The 23,671-nt window shown below is 46.6% G+C and overlaps 1 protein-coding gene and 2 non-coding genes across 3 annotated transcripts; 2 read left to right on the top strand and 1 right to left on the bottom strand.

Moving 5' to 3' along the window:
• Nucleotides 1–1,379: 1,379 nt before the first annotated feature.
• Nucleotides 1,380–21,004, bottom strand: ALOX5AP (arachidonate 5-lipoxygenase activating protein). The gene is made up of 6 exons (XM_065848991.2): nucleotides 20,937–21,004; nucleotides 10,227–10,347; nucleotides 5,678–5,777; nucleotides 4,234–4,304; nucleotides 3,191–3,272; nucleotides 1,380–2,254 (listed from the first exon to the last, which is right to left on the bottom strand). Exons 2-6 carry the CDS (start codon nucleotides 10,294–10,296, stop codon nucleotides 2,092–2,094), a joined length of 486 nt encoding a protein of 161 aa, XP_065705063.1. The 5' UTR covers nucleotides 10,297–10,347; nucleotides 20,937–21,004; the 3' UTR covers nucleotides 1,380–2,091.
• Nucleotides 20,854–20,927, top strand: TRNAN-GUU (transfer RNA asparagine (anticodon GUU)). The gene has a single exon. It is a non-coding gene; the product is annotated as a tRNA-Asn (tRNA).
• A 164-nt stretch (nucleotides 21,005–21,168) lies between the features above and the next one.
• On the top strand, nucleotides 21,169–21,241 carry TRNAV-AAC (transfer RNA valine (anticodon AAC)). The gene has a single exon. It is a non-coding gene; the product is annotated as a tRNA-Val (tRNA).
• Nucleotides 21,242–23,671: the final 2,430 nt, after the last annotated feature.

The raw sequence follows: 23,671 nt of genomic DNA, 5'->3' as shown, positions 1-23,671 counted from the left end.
AGGCCTTAGTTCCCTTGGAAGATGACCTCTTTTTATCTAAATACAGCGGTGTAGAACCCAACCATCAAGTCAACAGAGAGGCCTGAGAGTGCTGTCCTAGATTATCCAACACAAACCAGCCATCTGAATCCTCTGCCCTGGCTGGTGGAGTGCCTCTTCTCATGTGAGCAGGAGACATCAGAAGGTGAAGTGAGCTGCTTCTTGCTAGACAGGCCAAAAGGTACCAGGTGAGACTCATCCAGCTGGGGACATCTGCAAGGTGGACACATGGGGTTGGAAGAGCTACCTCCAACAGGTTGTGGTCTCCATAAACAATTCTCAGACCTCAGAGAGCCCAGACTGGCTGGAGAGCAGGAACTACGGTGCTGACATAGCATCTCCACCTGTGTACTAACAGTGGTGGCAGCCTGAGCCTTTGGTGATACCAGCAATGCAAGAGAGCTCTGTAACTCCAGCCCCAGGGGTTACCTACCTCGTCCTGCAGCGCTTCCATCCCTTGGTGGGCTGGACTCGTGGGGCAGAGGGGTGGTGGGTCACCACCAAGGGCAGGCAAATGCCAATGAGCTGTGGAGAGAGAGGGTGGCAGAGAAGCATGGTGTGAAGCAGGGTTTGAAGTGTGTTATGGTGCTTTGAGAGGGAGGGGAGGGGAGGGAAGGAACATAAGTGCTGTTCTTGGGAATAAGGTGCCTCAGCAGCTATAGGTTAGGAGATTAGATTATATTTTTTAATTACTTATTCTAACCAGTAAGAACATTTATTAGCTAATAATCATGTGATAAATGTTTACTACCAATCTGTCACATGTAAAATTCCTGTAGAAGAAGATAAGAAAAAAAAGGGGGGTTGTTATTTTGGCAGCATGAATAGTCAGGTGCAGAGGAGAGCAGCCATGCACAAGCATCTCTGCCCCACTGGACAGCAACAGAACCCATCAGCCTTGGTGTGGTACAAAGGCAAGCAGCTTTCTGTGCCTGCTTTTGCAAACAGCACTGCAAACCCTCTTCTCACGTAGCGAGGAGTCTCTGTCCCTCCCAAAGGAGTCATAAAATACAGCTTTATCCATCCTGCATGTGGTAATCAGACAGGCTTAAGAGCTTAAGCACTCATAGGGTAGCAATGTTTAAAAAGATTGCACCGGCCTGTTTGCCTACCTTGATCTGCTTCTCTGATCAAACCATTCCTTGGTAGGACTTGTAGGAGCATATTTTCAGTGATGGAGGCAGAAAATTGAACTTGCTAATAGAGAGGGAGCTGTTAAACTCGCACCCTTTTGAGGCGGTGCCCAGGGCGAACAGCAGCTTGCACAAAGAGCCCAGCCAGCTGCCAAGCCACAGGGCATCGGGATCACGCACCAGGCAAAGAAGATGGGAACAAACATATTTTGACCTTTTAGACTGTTTTATTAAACAAAGCCAAGTAACACAAAACCAACCCCACCATCAATACACCAGCTCCTCATTTACACAAGACCCATTTCCACAGCTCTGGGAGAACAAAAAGGCTGAAGTGTAAATGAGATCAACGTCGGGAGCATTAAGGACATGAATATTTATCAGAGAAGAACAGACAGGGGCAAATTTGCCACCCTTCTCCTGCAGCAGTGGGAGCTCCATCATCAACAAGTGGGAGGGCAAGGGCAGGTGGAGGGTCCGGCCTGTGCCTGTGCGTGGGCAGGGGCGAGCGGGACGCGGGTGAAAGGCTGCGCCTCTGTGTGAGGGTAACTGCAGGGACCATCAGTCAGGAATGATGCTGAGAGGCTCCTGGGATTTTGGACAAAAGCTAAGCACAATGCAGCTATGAAGTGAGCATACAATGACCCTTCCAGTCATGCAATCAGCTTGCAAGCTGCAGTTTAGGGGAAAAAACTCTAAAGAATTAACTGCAAGTTGTTATCGTCATTCTTTGGCCATGCTGACTGATAAATCTTTTTCCTAAAGGAAAAAGCAAGGTTAAATCAAACTACAAAGGCCATCCAGCATGAGATTTACAGCAATCTAAAAGGGTTACGGGTTCATTTCTTAAACAGTTGAATTATGGCTGCTTCTGGGTATTGATATACTGAACACACTGACCCCTCAGCGCTGCAGAGAGCTAGGGGATGAGCAGCAATGGAGAAATCGCACCGGTTATCGTTTTTATGTGCATTTCAAAGTCACTTCCAAAAAAGAAGATGAGATAGTAGTTGAGTATTCCAGCCACGGACATGAGGAACAGGAACAAAATTATGCGCTTTCCAAACAAGTGACCAGGAGTGCTGAGGAGAGAAAGCAATTTGTTAATGTACATCATCTCACACAAGAAGTCCTCAGACTTCAGACTGCTGTTGAAACCAGCTGAAAGATGGAGGGCTCAGACAGAGGGGGCAAATTGCTGCTCTCTCTGGCATTGCAAGGCAGCTGCGAGCTCTTAAAGCCTTGTTTTCCTGGAGAGTTATCGCTCTCTACAACTACCTGAAAGGAGGTAACAAGTGATAGGATGAGAGGAAATTGCATCAGGGGAGGTTTAGATTGGATATTAAGAAAAATTTCTTCACAGAAAGGGTTGTCAGACATTGGAACAGGCTGCCCAGGGAAGTGGTGGAGTCACCATCCCTGGAGGTATTTAGAAGACACATAGGTGAGGTTCTTAGGGACATGGTTTAGTGGTGGACATGTCAGTGTCAGGTCAGCAGCTGGACTTGATAATCTTAAAGGTCTTTCCCAACCAAAATCATTCTATGATTTTAAATACCAGTTTTAGGATTCAGCTGGTCTGGGGTTTGGCCTCCTGTGCTCAGTGTAGGCTGCTGCTTACAAAAGTGGCGATTCAAAGGGACTTGTATGTCTTTTAACCCATCACAGCCTGTGGGACAACCTTTTCCCACATGTGTGTAATGAGCTTTATTGTTGTAAAAGGAAGATCTTTTGCGAATAGCGTCACAAACACAAAAATGTGTGCGTTTGGAGAGATTGTAAGCAGGAGCTGCTGATGCAGCTGCTCTGTTTCTGCAGCCCCCCTGACACCGCTGCTGCTGCACCTCCCATGTCTCCCACAGCTCCTCTCATGCACTCAGAAGACAGGGGCTTTCCCACGCTGCCCCATGCAAGCAGCTGTTGCAGGCAGCACCGGAGCTGTGCCTGTGGAAGTGGCAGCACTTGGCTGCACTGTCGCTGCATCCCAGATTTTGTAAAGAGACTCTGCAAACCCTTACCTCTGAGTCCTTTCCCCAAGGTAGCCCACAAAGTACTTCTGCCGCACAAACAGGTACATCAGGCCGGCAAAGGCAGCGGGAGCTGGGTAAAGGGTAAAACAAGGTGTTAAAACACCATCCTGTTGTACGTACTGTCCCCATCTGCTGCCAGGGCTGGACCAGGTGATGGGAACCTGCAGCCTTGGGCTGGGGGAGTAGCACTGGAAGCAGCACAGAGACCTCTGGGTGGGAAAAGGAGCACCTGCCTTGCCCTCACACCAGCTTTCCTGAAGGGTTTGTGGGTGTAATCCTGCCCACAGCTGTGCCCGCTGCAGAAATCCCATGTGGGTTCATTCTAGGCTCAGGAAGGAGGGTGCCTACTCAAGCACTGCTTTCACCAGAAATAAAAGACAGTCAATAAATGCAGTAGTCTAGGAGCAGGTGAAGGATTATACTGTGGTCCAATGCTCATTTCCGAGCATGTGAAAAGGGGCTTTACCTCTTTTCTCCCTAATGCTAGCTTTCCCCACACCTGCAGGCAAAAGCCCCCTTTTCTGGTTAAGAAGCTCCCCTGTTGCAGAAAGAATTGCCACAGGCCCAAGAAAAGTACTCAACTTCAGGACAACTCAAATTGCATTGAAGGGCATCATATTCAGAAATGTAAGCAAATACTCCTGGGCTGACCCCAGAGCTGGGAAGGGCTGGCAGCTCTGACAATTTAATCAAATGAGCCAACTTCCGGTGCTGAGGGTGTATAGCACAGCATCCAGCATCCCAGTGCTAAACCCTCCACCCAGAACAGAAGGATCTCATCCGTAATACCTTTATGGGAAATGTCCCTGGCCCAGACTGTCCTGAATGGTGCCTGAGAACATGTCTGTTGGCATAAACCGTGCCAAGGAGCATGCTGCTAATTAAACAGCACAGGCAGCAGCAGAACAGCTGGGTGAAACTGGTCCCCCTGCTGCAGGAGAGTTTGCTTCCTGGAAGCGTAACCTCCAAACCTCTCACCATCCCTTGCTGAAAGTGGTGCAAGGTTGGAGGAGGAAAAAAAGGGATGTTACCTTGGCTGCAGAGAAGTCCAGCACACCAAAGCACGGCCAGGAACGTTGGGTATGCGTGTCCACAGTTCTGGCTAGAAATGAATTTGCCAGAGAGAAATCAGAAAATCGGGAAAACAGGAAAAAAAAAAAAATCAACACACTTCATTGGCAAATGATAGTGGGGGGTGAATCCGGGCTGCACTAATGTTGCTGCAGGTGGGCTTTTACCCCAGAACAGTGGGAGGCCCCCGACCTGCCCGCAGCTGGCTGGGGTGTCCCTGCCTGAACACAATGGCTGCCTGGCCCACAGGTCAGCTTCCCTGCATCCTCATGGGATAAAGGATGCCTTTGTCCTTCCTGACAAGGAAAACAAACCACCCCACGCATATGCTTGGCACCTGTGAAAGCCACCTTCGTCCTCTAACCTGTTTGATCATGGCATGCGAATAACAGATGCTGTGTGCTTTTTTTTGGATTGGAAAGTCCTTATAATTAAGTCATCTTAATCAAGTTATTGCCATTGAAATCTGCATTAAACCAACAAAAGGAAAATCACACAGCAAATAGGAGTGTCTGACAGAGTTAACGTGTCTCTTTGCAGGGGAACAGGAATGAATCTGAAAGGTAGCACATGGATGTCCCATCCAGTTTCAAGCACATCATCAATACTTCACGGGTAATAAAAAATATTTTATATTCTGCTCTCTTCTGGCTTGGAATTAATTTTCCCCTCTGCTCCCTCTGAAGGGATGTCAAAGACGAGAGGTGTGGATGTGGTGGAGAACTGGAAAGCCACGTGTTGAGGGAGCTGCTTGGGGACTGAGGGGTTTATACAAGCTCTGCCACCCAGCCGCTCCTTGGCAACTCTGTGATTCTGTGTTGGCTCTCTCCTTTTGAGCCACAGTGCTCTGGGGACATTGGCTGTGCATGTATCATACTACCAGCATTAGATACTGTTGGGTTAGGGGGCTCCCAGATGAAGGGACATAATACACATTAGGGCTGCAAGTCCAATATAAATATAAATACTAAGTCAAATATGAATATGAATATGAATATGAATATGAATATGCCTATAACTATAACTATAACTATAACTATAACTATAACTATAAATATAAATATAAATATAAATATAAATCTAAATCTAAATCTAAATATAAATATAAATATAAATATAAATATAAATATAAATATAAATATAAATATAAATATAAATATAAATATAAATATATACAGCAGCAGGTGTCCAGAAAGGAGCTGGGTTCACCAACAAGCATACCAGAGAACTGCAAGTCTAAACATCACAGGAATGAATGCAGCAGTGGGACTGCAGAGCAAAGCCTTTGTCTGAGGGCATTTGGAACCCACCCCTGGACCCCAAGAGAGTTTGGATTAAACCCTGATAAAGAGAGAGACGAACCCTGCTCTGCCCCCACCAGCTCCTTGGGGCTTGCCTACTCACTTGGCAGTGTAGACACGGTCGAAGGCAGAGGATCCCGGCCGCTGGAACCCCTTGCTGTTGCAGTGTTTACTTTCATGCTCCACTTTGCTAGCAAAAAAAGCTGTTAAAAAAACCACAGAGTATTTGATCTGAGATGTACTTTGGAGATATTGCAGAAGCTGGGCTTTGTGGGCTCAGCTCTGTCCTCACGAGCACCCAGGTTGGACAGTTGAAGAGGACGCAGGTGCATGGATGTGCAGGATGTGGCCAGCATGCTCGCTCTGTCACCATGATGTACCCAAACCCTCTGTGCAAGGGCACAATGTGACATGACCTCAGACATCCCCATGTGTTCACATGTGACTGGCAGCAGGCTCTCACTTCTGAGCCCTGCTTCATCCCCACGCTGCATTTCTGTCTGCTGCAGAACAGCCCAGACTCCATCCTTCGTGACCCCTGAAGGGAAAGAGCTTTCTAGACAAAGCTTCCAAACCCAATTCTCACTCTTTGATGGAGCAGGGAGACAAGAAAATCTCTTCTCCTTTAGTGATATTCACTTGCCACACCACGGTCATCCTGCAGGGCTAGTTCACTTTCCAGAAAGGCCCGTTGAAAACTTGGCCCTGATGGCTGATCACATCGTGTCCATATCGTATGTGTCCTACTTTTAAGCAACGGTGTTGTGTCAGGGTGTTAGCTGCTGCAAAAATGCAGCACCTCAAGATAATGTATCATGTGCTTGACAAACACATTTTATCTGATGACACTAAACCAGAGACCATCAATCATGTGTCTAAATGCACCAGGCAGAGTCCTGACAGGCTACAAGCTGCAAGCTTTGGATTGTCATGCTTCCTATCTCAGTGTACCCAAATGACCTGCCGGTTTAGAATATTAGCCAAAGATATATATCTAAAAAATAACCCATCAGGAAAGACATTATTATAACAATAGAAGTGTAACTTGATAAGCTGCAGGATTTCATCCCTGGAATCTGAAGAGTTACCACTTTTTTTCCCTTCACTGGAGGTGTAAGTAGGTCTTTTATACTTCCATTACCTCCACTAAAAGCTACTGAGTTTTTCACCTTCCAATATTGAGTGATTCTCTGGTACAGCCACCAGGAGCTCCCAGCATCTCTATCTGCATGCCCATCCTTTGGCATGGGGTTATTAACCTACCTACGTGGTCTAAGAGGACCTAGTTGAAAAGGACTAGGCTCGATGGCAATTTTTTGTACAGTGCAAAGCAGCTATGATGGTAAATCACTTCCTGCAGGTCTGGGACTGCATGGGCTTGCTGGGATACATAGAATACCTCCTCCCGTCCTTTTAGCATGTACATGAAATCACCAGGAGATGCCGTAGCTTCAGAGAAAGCCAAGAGTAAGCAATATATTTCTCCTTCACTGTTGCAGGTGCTGCCGCTTCCCAAATGCCAGTGTGCCACTGTAGAGAGTCTCCACGATGCTGAGAGCCATCAGGCTGAACACAGACATGGCCAACAACGATGATGATTGTTGAGGACAAGAACCTGGAGGTGAGGTGCTGGTGGTGACGCTCCTGGTGCCCAGTCTCTGGGATGATGGCTGAGCAGGCATGGAGGTGCCGGGTCTGCTGAGAAGGGTCTGCCTGTGGAGATCCAGGCATCTGTCCTGGAGGTTCTTGTCATCTCCGACGTGGTGTATGGATCCTTAGCCAACAGACTGGGCATTAGGGCAAAGGTCAGAAGTAGTATTACCATGTACACCCACACCATGGGTGTGGGCAGGCTCTGTTCCATCTCACTTCCAAGACATTGAGAAGTGTTAGGGAAATGAATGTTTTCCTTCTGTGAACAGTGGCTAAACAGAGGAAAGGCACCTCTAAAGGTCAATCCATCCCCCCAGAGAGCCACCAGCATGAGAGCAGCAAGCTCACTGAAGCACTGGCCTTCCTCCATTGACTCAAGACAGAGCTTAGACAACCACTTCACATGAGATGTCCACCTCTTTGCTAGAGAAAATGCCTGGGTTGATCACCTCCAACCCACTGCAGCGGCTACATTTCCTTGGGATCACGTGGACCTCCTAGGTTAGAGCAGTGAATTGGAAAGGAACCCAGCATCTCACCGTCATATGGAGAGGTAGAGCCTCCTGCTTCAAGTGAGCTTTTAACCCTGGAAGTGGCTTCCCAGTTCTGTGGCACCTTAGCCCCATTGACCTCACACGCCCTACAGGCTCCCAAAGTCTCCCCAGAAGGCAGATAAAGATGTGGGTCCCAGCTGCCTGAGGCTCAGCTGAGCTGAAGCTCTGCAAGCAAGCAGAGAGGGCTGACAGATCACATCCAGAGCTGGACTTTGCCACTGGTCTTTGCTCACGTTTCAGCAACGCTGGGCTCCTGTTAACCTGCCACTGGGGAAATGGGAGAGTTCAACATAAAGCAGCTTGTAACACCATGGTTATATTTCCTGCTCTTCACTCTAACCCCAAAGCAAGAGGGTGGTTTCACAAGCTGGCATGAAATGAGTGAGAGAAGAAGGGCTGGAGCTGAGGGGTTTAATTCAGCTCAGCTGCACCAGGAGGTGATGCCCTGAGGCTCCAGGGATGCACAGGCTGCCCTGAGCCTGAGCCACTGCAGTCCCACTCTGATCAAGTTGATGTCCAAGACATCAGTCCAAGCCTCGTTGTTTCACAAGTTCATGCCAACAGAAACTGTGCACTGAAGCTCCAGTCTCGTGGTGCTGGCAAGCATGCAGGTTGCCCCTTCTTTCCATTGACTTTTTTGTTTCCTCCATCCCAAATTGCTCAGCGGTCACCCCTGATTTGCCCTGAAAGCTGCTAAATTGCAACATCTCTCTGATGCAAAAACAAAACTTAAAGTTATATGTGTGACTCAGCAGCATCCGGCCACACAAATCATTCTGTAGGACATGGAGACTCCTGACATGAGAGTAAATGGATGTCAGACTGGGGCAGCACCACAGACCACCTCCAGCTTTGGGAATAGCAGCATTCACATAAACTGTTTTCTAATTCTGCACTGAATGCAGAAAAGCCTATAAACCTGAACTGACATGATACTGACTTCACGTACTTAAAGACAGTCAAGCAGACGCCCAAGTGCCTTGCCGAATCAGAGCCATAGCAAGAGTCCAGTACAATTGACATCCCTTGACAAGCATCTCTACTGCCTGAAGTATTGCATTCATCACAGGGCTGCATATCAGTATGGTCTTTCTGGACAGAAAGCTTGGCAGAAGGAAATCAGATGACGTAAGGTCTGAAATAATGGTTTAGGGCTGTGGGCCACTCGTGCTTGGCATGTTAAGTCCTCTGCCAAGCACCATGCTGCCGGTTTGCAGCGGTTGGGTCAATAATCTCAGAGACAGATTTCCATGAGGTGAAAGTGCGTGTCAGGCTGGAAGGCAAATGCCTGAGTTTCAGAGTGAGAGGAAAAAACTGTATATAAAGTCATCTGGTTAAATAGCAAGAAAGGTATATCTGACACATTTTTTAATTGCAATATGTGGTCTGATCTCAACATCTCATATTCTGGTGATGTCACACGCTGTGCATTTACCAGAAAACAGCATTGGGTTAAATGATGTGGCATTTAGCGCCTGTGTCAAAATTAGACCAGCTTGCATCTCTTTTTTTCTCTCTGGCAGCCAGGCTCATGCTGAGGCTCCCACCACTTCCCCTCTCTGCAGAGGCCAAGAATAGCCCATTTCCTCGGACCGAACATGGGGTTCGTGCTCAGTGGGAATCTCCCATTCATACTAAGAAGCCTTCACAGAAGATTCCTAACATTTGCATCAGCACCTCATTCCTCTGCTGACTCTCCCTGAACCTGGGAGATCTCAGTGCAGGTAGGGTGAAGCTCACTTGCTTCTCTGTATTCTGGGCAGAATTTCTGCTAAAATGATGTAAGATGATGATCAAGTTAAAAACAGCTTTGACAAGAGAGAGACATGCTGTGTTGTTTTTAAAATCCTGAAGAATAGTAGGGCCTATAGAGGAAACTTCTCTATCACAGGAAACGCGCAATGTTCTTGGGACCACAGTTAACTGAGATTAGTTGAACTGTAGGACCTGGAGATGCAGGAAAACAGAAGAACTGCCTGCCCACAAATAACCCACACAGATGTCTCCAACGGGTTGGTGCAGTTTTTTCCCCTTTCACCCATCGCAGCCCCCCGGGTCCCTGGCCCCTACTCATGGCAGCAGGGCTCTGACTGAAGAACTGCCCACATTAGGGACTTTAGCCATGAAAGGAGGTCTCAGCCATCAAATCTAAATGCATATTGTCACAGGGAACCCCAGCATACTATTCCTTTCATCAACTGACATATGTATGAGAAAATCTCTCTAGATTATCACAAGAGTAGGACCATGCGATTGCCAAGAGACTGCACCAACAGCATGCAAAATAATGTGTTTAGAAGATAATTTCTAAAGCAAAAGTCATGCCTAAGCACACACACACTTAGAACCAGATATTATTTTTCCGAATATCAGATCAACACATATCATACTGGATTTTTCTCCCCAGGTTTTTAGCCCTTAAATAAATGCTTATTTTTGTCTTACCATTCTGGACAACACTTATCAAGGTGACGATGGCGAGCAGGACAATGCTTCCCAAGGTTTCCTGGTCCATTTTGCAAGCAGGCTGTTGGGTGGACAGTGCAGTCTCAGCGGCAGCTCAGCCCTGCAAACACAGAAGGAGGAAGTGAAGGTCTTTCTAATTTTGAATCGTGAAACGCTTCCTATGGCTTCACAGGAGAGTGGCAGCACCCTGCCCTCAGTGCTCATCAGAGCAACACAGCCGCAGGCTCATTCTCTCACTCATCACACACAGATAAAGCCCAGAGAAACAAGAGAATGTATCTACGGTCTAAGAGGATACGTGATGAGGAAAGATATCTATTGGTTGCAGAGGAACAAAAGTACAACCCTGTTATCAAAAGTCTTTCTGTGCATTTGGCTAGTGGTATGGAACAGCGGAAAGGCTGGAAGTGACCAGCCAGGCGCTCATCACGTCATTGCCTGCAAGTGCCTGATCACTGCACAGGAGCTGGGAGGAGAAATAATGTTGGTGAGTCTCAATAAGACAGCTGATTTCAGACATGTGCCCTCCCTGGTCACAACTCCATCAGCCTCACCAGTGAGGAGATCCAGCAGCTCTAAGTCACAAGGAAAAGCTCCTGATCCATCTGGTGTATTTGAATAGGCAGCACACAAATGCTGTCAGCATCGCTGGTGGGTAAAAAAATGAGCCTTTCATTACCAGGGATGTATCCTGTATCCTCCCCCCTACAAATAACTCCCTTGAAGACACTGGCAACTTCCAGCATTCAGCATTTCACAGTTGTACCTCAATTTTCAGTAGTCCAAGACCAATACAGCTGAACATAAATGCTATAGGATGTTCCCATCTCAGTTTCAACCCAATGACAGGGATGGCAGGGAAGCAGAGACTGAGGTGTTGGATGGCTGCAGAAATTCCCACAGTTTCTGTCAAATAGCTGGAATCACAGAGTAGTTGGGGTTGGAAGTGACCTCTGGAGATCATCTAGTCCAACCCACCTGCTAGAGCAGGTTCACCCAGAGCAGATCGCACAGGAATGTGTCCAGGAGGGTTTTGAATGTCTTCAGAGAAGGAGACTCCACAACCTCTCTGGGCAGACTGTTCCAGGGCTCTGGCACCCTCAAAGTAAAGAAGTTTTTCCTTATATTCAGATGGAACCTCCTGTGCTTCAGTCTGTGCCTGTTGCCCTCATCCTGTTATTGGGCACCACTGAAAGGAGTCTGGTCCCATCCGCTTGACACCAACCCTTGAGATATATATAAGAATTGATGAGATCCCCTTCTCTTCTCCAGGCTGAACAGACCCAGCTCTGTCAGTCTCTCTTCATAAGAAAGGTACTCTAGGCTCCTAATCATCTTTGTAGCCCACCACTGGACTCCCTCCAGTAATTCCTTTTTCTTCTTAAACTGGGGGACCCAGAACTGGACGCAGTACTCCAGATGTCACCTCACCAGGGCAGAGTAGAAGGGGAGGAGAACCTCCCTTGACCTGCTGGTCACCCCAGATACCATTGGCCTTCTTGGACACAAGGGCACATTGCTGGCTCATGGTCAAACTGTTGTCAACCAGAACTCCCAGATCCCTCTTTGCAATGCTGCTTTTAGCAGGTCTGCCCCTAAACCTGCACTGGTGCCTGGGGTTATTCCTCCCCAGGTGCAGGACCTTGCACTTGCCCTTGTTGAACTTCATCAGGTTCTTCTCTGCCCAGGCCTCCAGCCTGCCCAGGTCTCACTGGATGGCAGCACAGCCTTCTGGTGTATCAGCCCCTCCTCCCAGTTTGGTATCATCAACAAACTTGCCAAGGGTGCACTCAGTCTCTTCATTCGAGTAATTGATGAACAGGTTGGACAGGACTGGACCTAACACTGATGCCTGGGGAACCCCACTAACCACAGGCCTCCAACCAGACTCTGCACCGTTGATCACAACCCTCTGAGCTCTGCCATCCAGCCAGTTTATGACCCATCTCACCGTGCATTCATCCAGCCCGCACTTCCTGAGCTTAAATTATTCTCACCCAAAGTGCACATCACTCACTGACTCTAACTACTCTGCTCTTTTTTGCACATATTCTGATAGGGAAAACCTTACGGAAAATGCTTACCTTCAGTAGCAGCTTAACACAAATAAAAGTAATATTTTCACTGGAGTGAGCCCTGGCCATCTTCTGCCCAACCATCTCTCTGTCTGTCTTTACTCCACCATGTGCTACCCAGAAGGTCTGAGTGTCACCTCACATCCAAACCATGGCCAGATGACTGGCTGCCTCTCTGTGGGTGGGACATAGCCTGGTAGGAGTTCCCAGCAGGAGCCAAGCTTGTTTGATGGGGACACATTTTCCTACAAGGGTGTTTTTATCCAGTCTCTCTATCATGCAAATTAGTATTATCTGCACTATTAGATATGGAAAACTCTCCCTCTACTTTGGGTACAAGCAAATACACAGACACACTGGCTGAGAGGTAGGTGATTAGTATTGTGAGTTGTGGCCTACTGTTAACTTACCATGAAAAGGTTGTTTTTCTGGGAGTCCTTCCCTATGGTCCATACAGACATAACTGTGTGAGAAGCAAGGCCATAAATACTGTCTAGGTTTAGATTTGGCCTGGGATATTTTCTCCAGATTTTTAACTCATGGCAGATTTGTTTTGGAAAAAGAAAAAAAAAAAGAAAACAGAGAACAGAAAACAGAAAAAAGAAAACAGAAAACAGAAAAGGGAAAAAAGAAAAAAGGAAAAAGGAAAAAAGAGAAAAGGAAAAAAGAGAAAAGAGAAAAGGAAAAAGAGAAAAGAGAAAAAAGAAAAAAGAAAAAAGAAAAAAGAAAAAAGAAAAAAGAAAAAAGAAAAAAGAAAAAAGAAAAAAGAAAAAAGAAAAAAGAAAAAAGAAAAAAGAAAAAAGAAAAAGAAAAAAGAAAAAAGAAAGAGGAAAAAGGAAGAAGAAAAAAGAAAAAACGAAAAAGGAAAAAGAAAAAAGGAAAAAGAAAAAAGAAAAAAGAAAGAGGAAAAAGAAAAAAGAAAAAAGAAAGAGGAAAAAGGAAAAAGAAAAAAGAAAGAGGAAAAAGGAAAAAGGAAAAAGAGAAAAGAAAAAAGAAAAAACAAAAAAGGAAAAAGAAAAAAGAAAAAAGAAAAAAGAAAAAAGAAAAAAGAAAAAAGAAAAAAGAAAAAAGAAAAAAGAAAAAAGAAAAAAGAAAAAAGAAAAAAGAAAAAGAAAAAAGAAAAAGAAAAAAGAAAAAAGAAAGAGGAAAAAGAAAAAAAGGAAAAAGAAAAAAGAAAAAAGAAAAAGGAAAAAGGAAAAAGAAAAAAAAAGAAAAAGAAAAAAGAAAAAGGAAAAAGGAAAAAGAAAAAAGAAAAAAGAAAAAAGAAAAAAGAAAAAGGAAAAAAGAAAAAAAGAAAAAAGAAAAGCAAGCGCAATAGCACATTGAGAATGCTTTTATTCAGATTGAAGTTCTCGTTCCCCAAAAAAGCACTTGTTTCTTACTTAAGTATCAAAGTTTATGTTTTGTGGTGTACTGAGCACGGGATCATAGCTAGTATTTAAGGATGGTATTAATTCTAAGCTTCTACTAGTTTTCTGAGGAGGAAAACTAGAAGCACCTAGAAGCAATTGCAGAGTTAATTAAAAAAAAAGGACTATTGTCCAAGCAGAGACAATGCTATGACCCTGAAGAAAGGACCTGTGCATGGACACGGGCAGGCAGGAGGGAGCTGCTGACCAGAGCGGGTGAAGGACACAGCACAGGTACTTGCGGCAGCTGCGGCAGGACACTCCACCTCGTCTCCCCACACCAGGAACTGATCCTTCTCTTTGCTCTGCCTCTTTCATGAGGCTGGAAACCTACCAGGCAGCTCGCAGCTTGCCATTGATTCATACGGGACAGTAAAAGCAGATGAACCTTCTCTGAAATCTGTTCCAACTTACCACAAAAACACACACACCTCCCTGATTTACAGACTTCCCCAAAGTGCTTCAGTTTGGCAGGAGTCTCATATTGAAGAGGGTAGGAATCAGGCTGCTAGGTTTGAACTTACAATAATGGAAAATATCCCCCAAACATACTTGGCATTTCTGCCAGAAGTTTTTCAAGCTGGCTGACCCGAGCCCCCAGCCTGCACCCCATGTGCTGGCCAAGTCACGAGAGCCAGGCTGCCGATGCCTTTGCCTCCTCCTCATCCTGCTCCTTGTTTTCCACCTCTTTGCTTTCCTGCCACTCAGTGCCTCTCACTGCATCCCCATCCCCACTTTGCTTTTTCTGCTCTGTCTTTTCCAGTCCCACCTGTAGCCTGGCACCGCTCAGCACTGCAGGACCAGCACCACCAGCGCTTCACTGGACTCACTCCAAAGTCATCCCTCATGTACACATGGAGGAAAGTAGGCGTCCACCTCCCACACCTCACACATCGCACCCCCCCAAAAAAAAATCAACCAACTCCAGGGCTTGTTAAGCTGATTTCTGGGTGTATAGGGAGAAAAAAAAAAAACCTCTGCCAGTGAGATTCTATTTGATACAGCTGTCTTGAAATAAGAAGTGCAGGTTTTCAGAGGTTTTTTTTTGTTTAAGTGCAACACTACTCTGAGGGCTCTGCTTAAGGAAAAGCAGAAGAAACCAAGAGGGTATGAGAGACACAGAAGACCTGTCCCTTTAGCAAGGTAGAGCAACACTGTTGTAAATATGGTCAGACAGAGCAGAAATATCTTGCCAGGCTGGGGAGAGAATATATAGTATATTTTTGTATGCTTTAGAGCTGGAATAGCTGCAGGATGGGAGGAGGTTCTGGCAATTTTTTTGTAATTTGGGGAATGGCCTTGGCAAGGAAAGGCTAAGGTGGAGGAAAAATGACTCCTCAAACAGCTTCTGCCATACCTGCATATTAAATTGTCCCCACTCCCTGAGACCTAAACATGTGGGCATTTCTTACCTGCCCTTTTGTGGGATACACACAGGATCAGTGTCTGGGTCAGGCAAAATTGTCACCATCTGAAAACCTTGTCCATCTGGGAGAAAGATAGTGCAAAATACCTCCATCATATCCCACTTGGCCATTTGAAATAGGGAATTTTCTCAAGTAGGAAAAAAAAAAAAGCGAGGAGGGATGGCAACCTTGAAGAACAGTGCCTGCATTTGCTGTAACCCCCAGCTGTGGTGGGTGCTCTCAAGGCACAGGTAATTCTGTGCTTCAGCAGCTGCTGTCAGCCCTCCTGCTTGCTGCATTGCTGTTTGACAACCACATCTTCCTGTCTGAGGAAGATAACCTTGACACAGCAAGCCACAAAGCTCAGGAAAATGTGCAAAGCCAGCAAGCTTTTCCAGTTGTGCTGCAAGGCTTCCTGCACATTAATCTCCTCCTCTGGAAATCTTGAACAGCCAGTCAAAATAATGCTTTTGTAGAATTGCTTTCATACTGAAAAGGAAAGGACTGGGAACACAGATCTATAAATATCTTTTGGGATGCTCATCCCTTATATCATGCACTCTGCTTAGTTACAAGGACTCTAATGAAAGTGTGTGTTCTAGTAAAATATAAGCTGCTCCTGTGAATTCCTGTATATGAATGTCAGGTAACATACAGCCATCATATTTTATAAATGCAACAGAACACAAGACCCTTGGATTGGTTGATTATCATTAGCATTGTGCTTTGCAAACTAGCAACACCACAGAAACACCAAACATACAGTACATATACATACATATATGTGTGTGACTACCCGACATCACATCAATTTGCTCCAGCATCACATCCTTTCCAAAGCCTGACAAAACCCCAAAGGACAGCATGAACAGAGATGGAAATGCGAAGTGCAATATGAAGAAAAGGGCAACGCTGCAGTTTTCTAAATGTTGTCTTCAATTTGGAAGGCCAAGAGAATGAAACCGTGGGAGAAGAGCGCTGCCTTGAAAACCCTTCCTTCTCCACATTTCCCAAACTTTTAGAAGAATAGACTAGACTAGACTACACTAGACTAGAATAGAAGCGCTTTTTTTTAAAAGACCCTTAAGATCAACCAGTCCAACTGTTAACCTAACACTGACAAGTCCACCACTAAACCATGTGCGGCAGGATGCAAACCCCACTCTCTCCTCCCTCTTTCATCATGGAAGGAACAGATACATCTCCTTCTCTGAGGCCAACAGCTTCTTTTGTTTGGCCGCAGAGCACCCTGGCCAGGGTCGTTAGGAGAAGGGAGTGCCGAGGCGCCAGTGAGCCGCTGGGCACCCGTGGCCAGCGTGGAGGATGTTTGCAGGCTTCAGGGGCACCCCACAGCCAGTGTAGGGGTGCAGAGAAGCTTCTGGAATGCCTACAATCAGGTCTGATCAGCCAATAAAAAACGGGACTCTCGTCAAGACTCCGCCCATTGTCGCGGGTCTCTCGGAGCACGAGCGAGATGCTGTCACCAAGAGCCCCCCTCCCCGGGATGGAGACTCCGCTTGCCTTGCCGCCACGGGTGTGAGTAACATTTCTCCTCGCAGGATTGCGAGTGTATTTATACTTTCCGTACACATTTGCACGTGTAACTTGCCGTGCTCAATATGAGCACGTGTAAAATTAATCCTCGCATAATCGCGGGTGTATTTTCCTCCCGTGCTTCCACATAAGCATGTGTAACTTTCCGTGCACATTTGCAGGTGTAAAATTAACCCTCACAGAATTGCGAGTGTACCTACTTTCCGTGCACATTTGCACGCGTACTTTCCGTGTTCAATGTGACCACGTGTATAAATTAATCCTTGCAGAATCACGAGTGTATTTTCCTCCCGTGCTTCCATATAAGCACGCGTAACTTTCCCTGCACATTTGCACATGTATTTCTCCTCGCAGAATCGCGAGTGTACACTTCCCATACTCAACACGAGTACATGTATCCCTTTGAAATAATCCCACACCGTGTTCAGGCAAGTGTGTACTCTTCCTGGACTCAGGGGCAGCCCCGGCATTGTTTTGGGTGAAGCCACGTGCATGCACTCTGTGGACTTCCTGAATTATTAGTTGCTGCTCCTTAATAATTTTCCTCAACTGATATCTGAACCTGTACTCAAGTCACTTTTGGAGTGCTAAAACCCTGTTTCTCACCAGTTTAATAGAAGTTGGTTTGGACCCTCTTGTCCCTTAAACTAACCTCGGGGTGCCTCCGTGACATCATGTCCCTAAGAACCTCATCTAAATGCCTTTTAAACACCTCCAGGGATGGTGACTCCACCACTTCCCCGGGCAGCCTGTTCCAGTGTTTCACAACCCTTTCCATGAAGAAATTTTTTCTAATATCCAATCTAAACCTGCCCGGGCAGAACTTGAGGCCATTTCCTCTTGTCCTATCACTTGTTACTTGGGAGAAGAGACCAACACCCTCCATGCTACAACCTCCTTTCAGGTAGCTGTAGACAGCGATAAGGTCTCCCCTCAGTCTCCTTTTCTCCAGGTTAAACAGCCCCAGTTCCCTCAGCTGCTCATCACACTTGTGCTCCAGGCCCCTCACCAGCTTCATCACCCTCCTCTGCACTCTCTCTAGTATTTCAATGTCCTTCTTATGATGAGGGGCCCAAACCTGAACACAGGATTCAAGGTGGGGCATCACCAGTGTCAAGTGCAGCGGCACAATCACTTCCCTGGTCCTGCTGGCCACACAATTCCTGATACAAGCCAGGATACTGTTGGCCTTTTTGGCCACCTGGGCACACTGCTGGCTCATATTCAGCCAGCTGTCAATCAACACCCCCAGATCCCTCTCTGCCAGGCAGCTTTCCAGCCACTCTTCCCTGAGCTTGTAGCGCTGCCTGGGGTTGTTGTGACCCAAGTGCAGGACCCGGTTCTTGCCCTTGTTAAACCTCTTACAACTGGCCTCAGCCCAACAATCTGGCTGGTCCAGATCCCTCTGTATGGCCTTCCTATCCTCCAGCAGATCAACACTCCCACCCAACTCGGTGTCATCTGCAAACTTACTAAGGGTGCACTCAATCCCCTCATCCAGATCATTGATAAAGAGATTAAACAGAACTGGCCCCGATACTGAGCCTTGGGGAACACCACTTGTGACTGCCCGCCAACTGGATTTAACTACATTCACCACAACTCTCTGGACCTGGTCATCCAGCCAGTTTTTTACCGAGCAAAGAATATGTCCATCCAAGCCATGAGGAGTCTGTTTCTCTGGGAGAATGCTGTAGCAAACAGTGTCAAAGGCTTTACTAGTGCCTAGGATGACAACATCCACAACCCTCTCCCCTTCCAGCAACCAGACACCCTGTGACAGGAGGAAATACACAGAATCACGAGGGGCTGAGGTTGGAAGGCAAGTTGGTAGGTCATCTGGTCCAACTCTCAAGCAGTGCCACCTACAGCTGGTTGCCCAGGACCAGATTTCTTTTGAACTTTTCCAAGGATGGAGACTATATAACTTCCCTGAGCTACATATACCAGTGTTTGGTCACCCTCACAGTCAAAAAGTGTTTCTCGATGTTCGGGATGAACCTCCTGTGTCTCAGCTTGTGCCCATTGCCTCTGGTCCTGTCATTGGGCCCCACTGAAGAGAGCCTGAATCCATCCCCATTGCGCCCTCCCTCTAGGTATTTATGTACATTGATAGGATCCCCCCAAGCCTTCTCTTCTCCAGGCTGAACAGTCCCAGCTCTCTCAGCCTTTCCTCACAGGACAGACGTGTCAGTCTCTTAATCATCTTTGTGGCCCTTCACTGGACTCTCTCTAGTATGTCCCTGACTTCCTTGTGCTGAGAACCCTGAAACCAGACCAACACTCCAGGTGTGGCCTGACCAGTGCTGAGTAGAGGGGAACCATTACCTCCCTTGACCTGCTGGCAACACTTCTCACACTGCAGCCAGGATGCTATTTGTCACCCTTGCTGCAAAGACACATTGTTGGCTCATGTTTAACATGGTGTCCATCAGGACTCCTGGGTCCTTTTTGGCCAAGCTGCTTTCCACCTAGGCAGCTCCCAGCATACACTGGCTGTTCCTCTTCACGTGTAGGACTTAGCACTTTTCCTTGTTGAACTTCTTGAGGTTCCTGTCAGCCCATTTCTTCAGCCTGTTGAAGTCCCTCTGGATGGCAGCTTGACCCTCTGGCGTATGAGCTACTCCTCTGAGCTCAGTATTGTCTGCAAACTTGCTAAGAGTATGCTCTGCCCCATCATCCAGATCTTTAATGAAGATTTTAAACCGGAATGGACCCAATATTGATCCCTGAGATACACCACTAGTTACTGGTCTCAAACCAGACTTCGTGCCATTGATCACCAGCTTCTGCTTCTGGCCATTCAGCCAGCTTTCAATCCACCTGTCTGCTCATCCAGCCTGTACATGAACAGCTTCTCTGTGAGGATCTTATGGGAGACAATGTCAAAAGCCTTACTGAAGTCCAGGTAGACAATATCCTCTGCTCTCTCCCCATCTACCAGGCCCATCACTTCATCATAGAAGTTTATTGAGTTGGTCAAGCATGACTTTCCCTTGGTGAAGCGATGCTGACTACTCCTGATGATTTCTTTGCCCTTCATGTGCCCGGAGTCTGTTTCCAGGGACTTAGGTGAAGCTGACAGGCCTGTAGTTCCCTAGGTCATCCTTCTTGCCCTTTTTGAAGATGGGAGTGACACGTGCTTTCCTCCAGTCCTTGGCCACTTCTCCTAGTTGCCATGATTGAGCAAAGATGATCAAGAGTGGTCTTGCAATGACATCTGCCAGATCCCTCAGCACTTGTGGGTACATCCCATTAGGGACCAAGGACTTATGCATGTCCAGGTTGTTCAACTATTCCCTGACCTGATCGTCATCTACCAAGTCTTCCTTTCCCTAGTCTTTCCCCTTGGTCTTGGGGACCTGGGATTCCTGAAGGCACGTTATGCTGCTTGGGCATCATTTGGTTTAAATGACTCATGTTAACTGCTGTTATCACCTTATTATCTTTAATGTGGCTGCAAATTGGTTGTTTAATAATTCATTTTATAGATCTTTTAGAGCTGAAGCGAGGCTGCCTGGGCAGCAGTTTCCTTTCCGTTCCCCTTCAAGTTTCTTTTTCCCTGACTCACTTCTGTCAGTATTTCCACTTTCCATTAACCCTTACAAATAATTATCACAGGTCTTTAAGTGGTGTGGGATGAATTTTGCCTTCTGTTCCTCAAGTCTTCGGTCACTACGAGTCCTTTTAGTACTGAAATTACAGGAAGAAAAGATGTTGGATACTTTGGCTGTGTATGAAGCAATAGGCGGATATTCTTTCTTGCCTTCCTTGTCCTCAGCACATTCTCAGAGAGCTTTCGCTCGTGGGCTGGCCGGTCTCTGAAAGAAGCTGTCAAGCCCCTACCCCCAGCTGTCCTGTCAACAGACATAACTGTAAACCCTGTTTTTTTTCCTGGTTGTCTACTGTTTGCCTCTCCTTTGCTCCTATGGGAAAGGCCACAGAAACAACAGGGGGGGAAATAAAAGGAATATTCTGCAGCTGAAAAAGGTGAAGAGACACCAGGTGTTTGTTATTATAACAAACACCCGAACCACCACCACTAACCCAAAGGGCAGCTGTCCCGGGCCCGCTCTCGCCACGGGTGGCACAGACACCCCACTCCCCGCGGGGACGGGCACCTGCGGATCAGCAGCGGCTCGAGAAAAACGGGCGTCAGCGCGTCTCTGTGGCGCAATCGGTTAGCGCGTTCGGCTGTTAACCGAAAGGTTGGTGGTTCGAGCCCACCCAGGGACGCAAGGTAACCTTTTGTCAGCTGTGAACGTTTTCCTCGTCTGCGGGAAGGGCTTCACGGCGGTGGTATCCAGCCTGCACGGCCCCTTATGCCGCTAGGAACGGCCGCAGACTCTCGTTTTGCGCCCTGAGGACCCTCAACCAATACCGAGCTCCAGTGGGGAGCGGAACCACACTAAGTCGTGTCGCCGTTCTCCATGTGCTCGCTCAAGAGCGGCTGCAGAAGAAGAGCACGTAAGGGGGAGTTTCCGTAGTGTAGTGGTTATCACGTTCGCCTAACACGCGAAAGGTCCCCGGTTCGAAACCGGGCGGAAACACCATTTTTTTCCTTCCCATGTCACTGTGGATGCCAATTTTCCTGGTTCCTTCTTTAAAATCCGCCCGTGCTGGTGAGGCGGGACCAGAGCGCGCTCGGGGTGGGGGATGGCGACCTGCCCCTGGGCGTGGGCTGCACTCCGTGGGGGAAGGGCAGGGCTGCGGGGTTTATTTAGGAGGTTTGTTTCATTCTCGCGCACAAGCTTCCCCTTTGCAAACAGACTTTTACCTCATCCACTCCAAAGTGACTCCCAGCTGAAATGGTCTGAACAGGAACAAAAATCTTCAAAAATAGTTCCATTGCGCAAACAAGTGACAGTGTTGTCACTGCTTGCTCCTGAACGGCAGTAGTTGGAGAAAATGTTTGGTTAGTTCGCCCAAGACCTGCTGAAGTTTTGACTGGAGATAATGCCAGGTAATGATAATTAAGGTGCTGTGGCACAAAGCATCTAGAAATCTCATCTTCCCAGGCTTGAAGGTGGAGGGAATACAAAAAACAGAGATGGACACTCACTGAAATAATTCAAAATGGTATCTTAGAAAATGCCAGTGCACAACTTATTTCTCACAGCTTTCCCCATTACTTCAATCTCTTGCTCTGCTACAACAACAGAAAGAGCAAGCCAGGGAAAATATGGATACAGAAAAACAGAAAAAACTACACCAATGGTAGAGTTACTGTATGGAAGAACTGTAAAGCACTGCTTAAAGGCTCAAATATGTATTTCATACATAAAAATTATGGGCCACCCCCTGTCTAAACTAAAGAAGTTGACCACACAGTCCACTAACAAGCGAATATAAAGCTGGGGCTCTCCTACTCTTTGGCTCCCCATCTCTAGCATTTTCATTGACAGGTTCTGCAACAGGACCAGTAACCAGGACCAAAGTTAATTTTTCTAAAGATGAAATGGGAGATGTCTCCTTGCCAGGTATAATACTTGTGTGGCAGGCTTCCTGGAGTATTGCCACTGGTTATCTGAATGTGCTGCCTACCCATCCTGTTTTTAAATGGGAAATTTGGGGGCAGGATCACGGCTAGTCCAAATCTGGCCTTGGGCATTACAGACGCCCCTTTAAATAGTTATTTACCTGAAAGAGTAATAGAGACTCAGATCTGGAGAGAAACATCTGAGGGTTTCTTCAGCCTGTTTCTAGAAGATGTAAGCTGGAAGCCTCAGCCAGTAGGCCAGGCCTACTTCTCTACACTCCTTTCCCACTGTTCGCTGTCCTTCTTGTGCCCCGTGGTCCCACCACGCTCTGCTGTGCTGGGCAGCTTCAGCAGCTCGTGAACAACCAGATTGTGTTCTTGCGTGGTGGCACAAAACTAAGTGTTCTGCAAGCTTCATCAGCTTTACAATCCTGTCAACCTTATTCTCTCCCTTGTTCTGTCTGCATGTTGTCTTTGGTCTACGCTTAGACTGGAAGCTCTTCCACTTGAGACTGAATCCTGGTGGACTACAAAGCACAGCAGACACTTAGAGCTGCATAATCTGCTTGGAAGGTAACATGCTCTGCTCTGAGCATGAAGGGGCTCATGTGGACAACAGCAGCCATTTAGCTTTGCAAAAGGAACATACACAAGACACAATCATGGTCATCAATCAGGAAGGGAATAATTATTTCAACCAAAAAACAATGCTGGAAGAAGAATAAATGGCAATAGCCAGCCATGGAAAACATCAAGGTCAAAATCGGATTTGTAATCAGCATCACAATGGATTTCTAGAGCACAGCTAAAAACCCATCCAGGCAGCTTCTTTGCAGATAGATTGGTTGATTGCAAGCTGAATGAAAGAAGGCAGCAATTTCTTTTTAATAAAAGTGTTTGAATATAACATGAAGTAGTAAGACCCAAATCACAGTGCTGCTTCCAACACAGAGCTGACCCTGAACTCCAAAGCTGTAGATCTGTAAGTGCCACAGTTGTGCCTTTCCCAAGTCAGAAGACACAGACTGATAAGATCATGGTGATACAAGAGGTGAAGAAACACATGAAATATAATCCCTTCAAAGTCCAAAAGCCATGAGATTTTTTGAAATTCATCCTATAAAATTGATAAACCTCCAAACTACAGTGACTAACTTCTGCTTGCTAATCATATTTGCTATACACCCACCTGGTGTATTTCTAATGGACAGAAAACTGAAACTTTGTGTTCTCTTTATGGCAAGTTAAAAGCTTACCATCCAGCCTACATTTTAAAACTAGTCTCAAAACCAAGAGTCCAGTAACCTCCAAATCCCAAATGGTTTCTTTGGTCGTGGGGCTTTCATTCAATCTCAGCTGAATTCTCACTTGCACAGGATCACAGGCAGTAAAACATTTACAGAAACAGACAAATCTGCACAGCATCATCTTCAGTTAACTATTTCAGAAAAAAGGCAGCAAAGAACTTGCAGCACTAACAGATCCAGTTTCATAGTTACTT

This window comes from Patagioenas fasciata, chromosome 1 (genome assembly GCF_037038585.1).
Source record: "Patagioenas fasciata isolate bPatFas1 chromosome 1, bPatFas1.hap1, whole genome shotgun sequence".
NCBI classification, from domain to species: domain Eukaryota; kingdom Metazoa; phylum Chordata; class Aves; order Columbiformes; family Columbidae; genus Patagioenas; species Patagioenas fasciata.
This window is presented reverse-complemented; position numbering and strand designations above follow the sequence as displayed.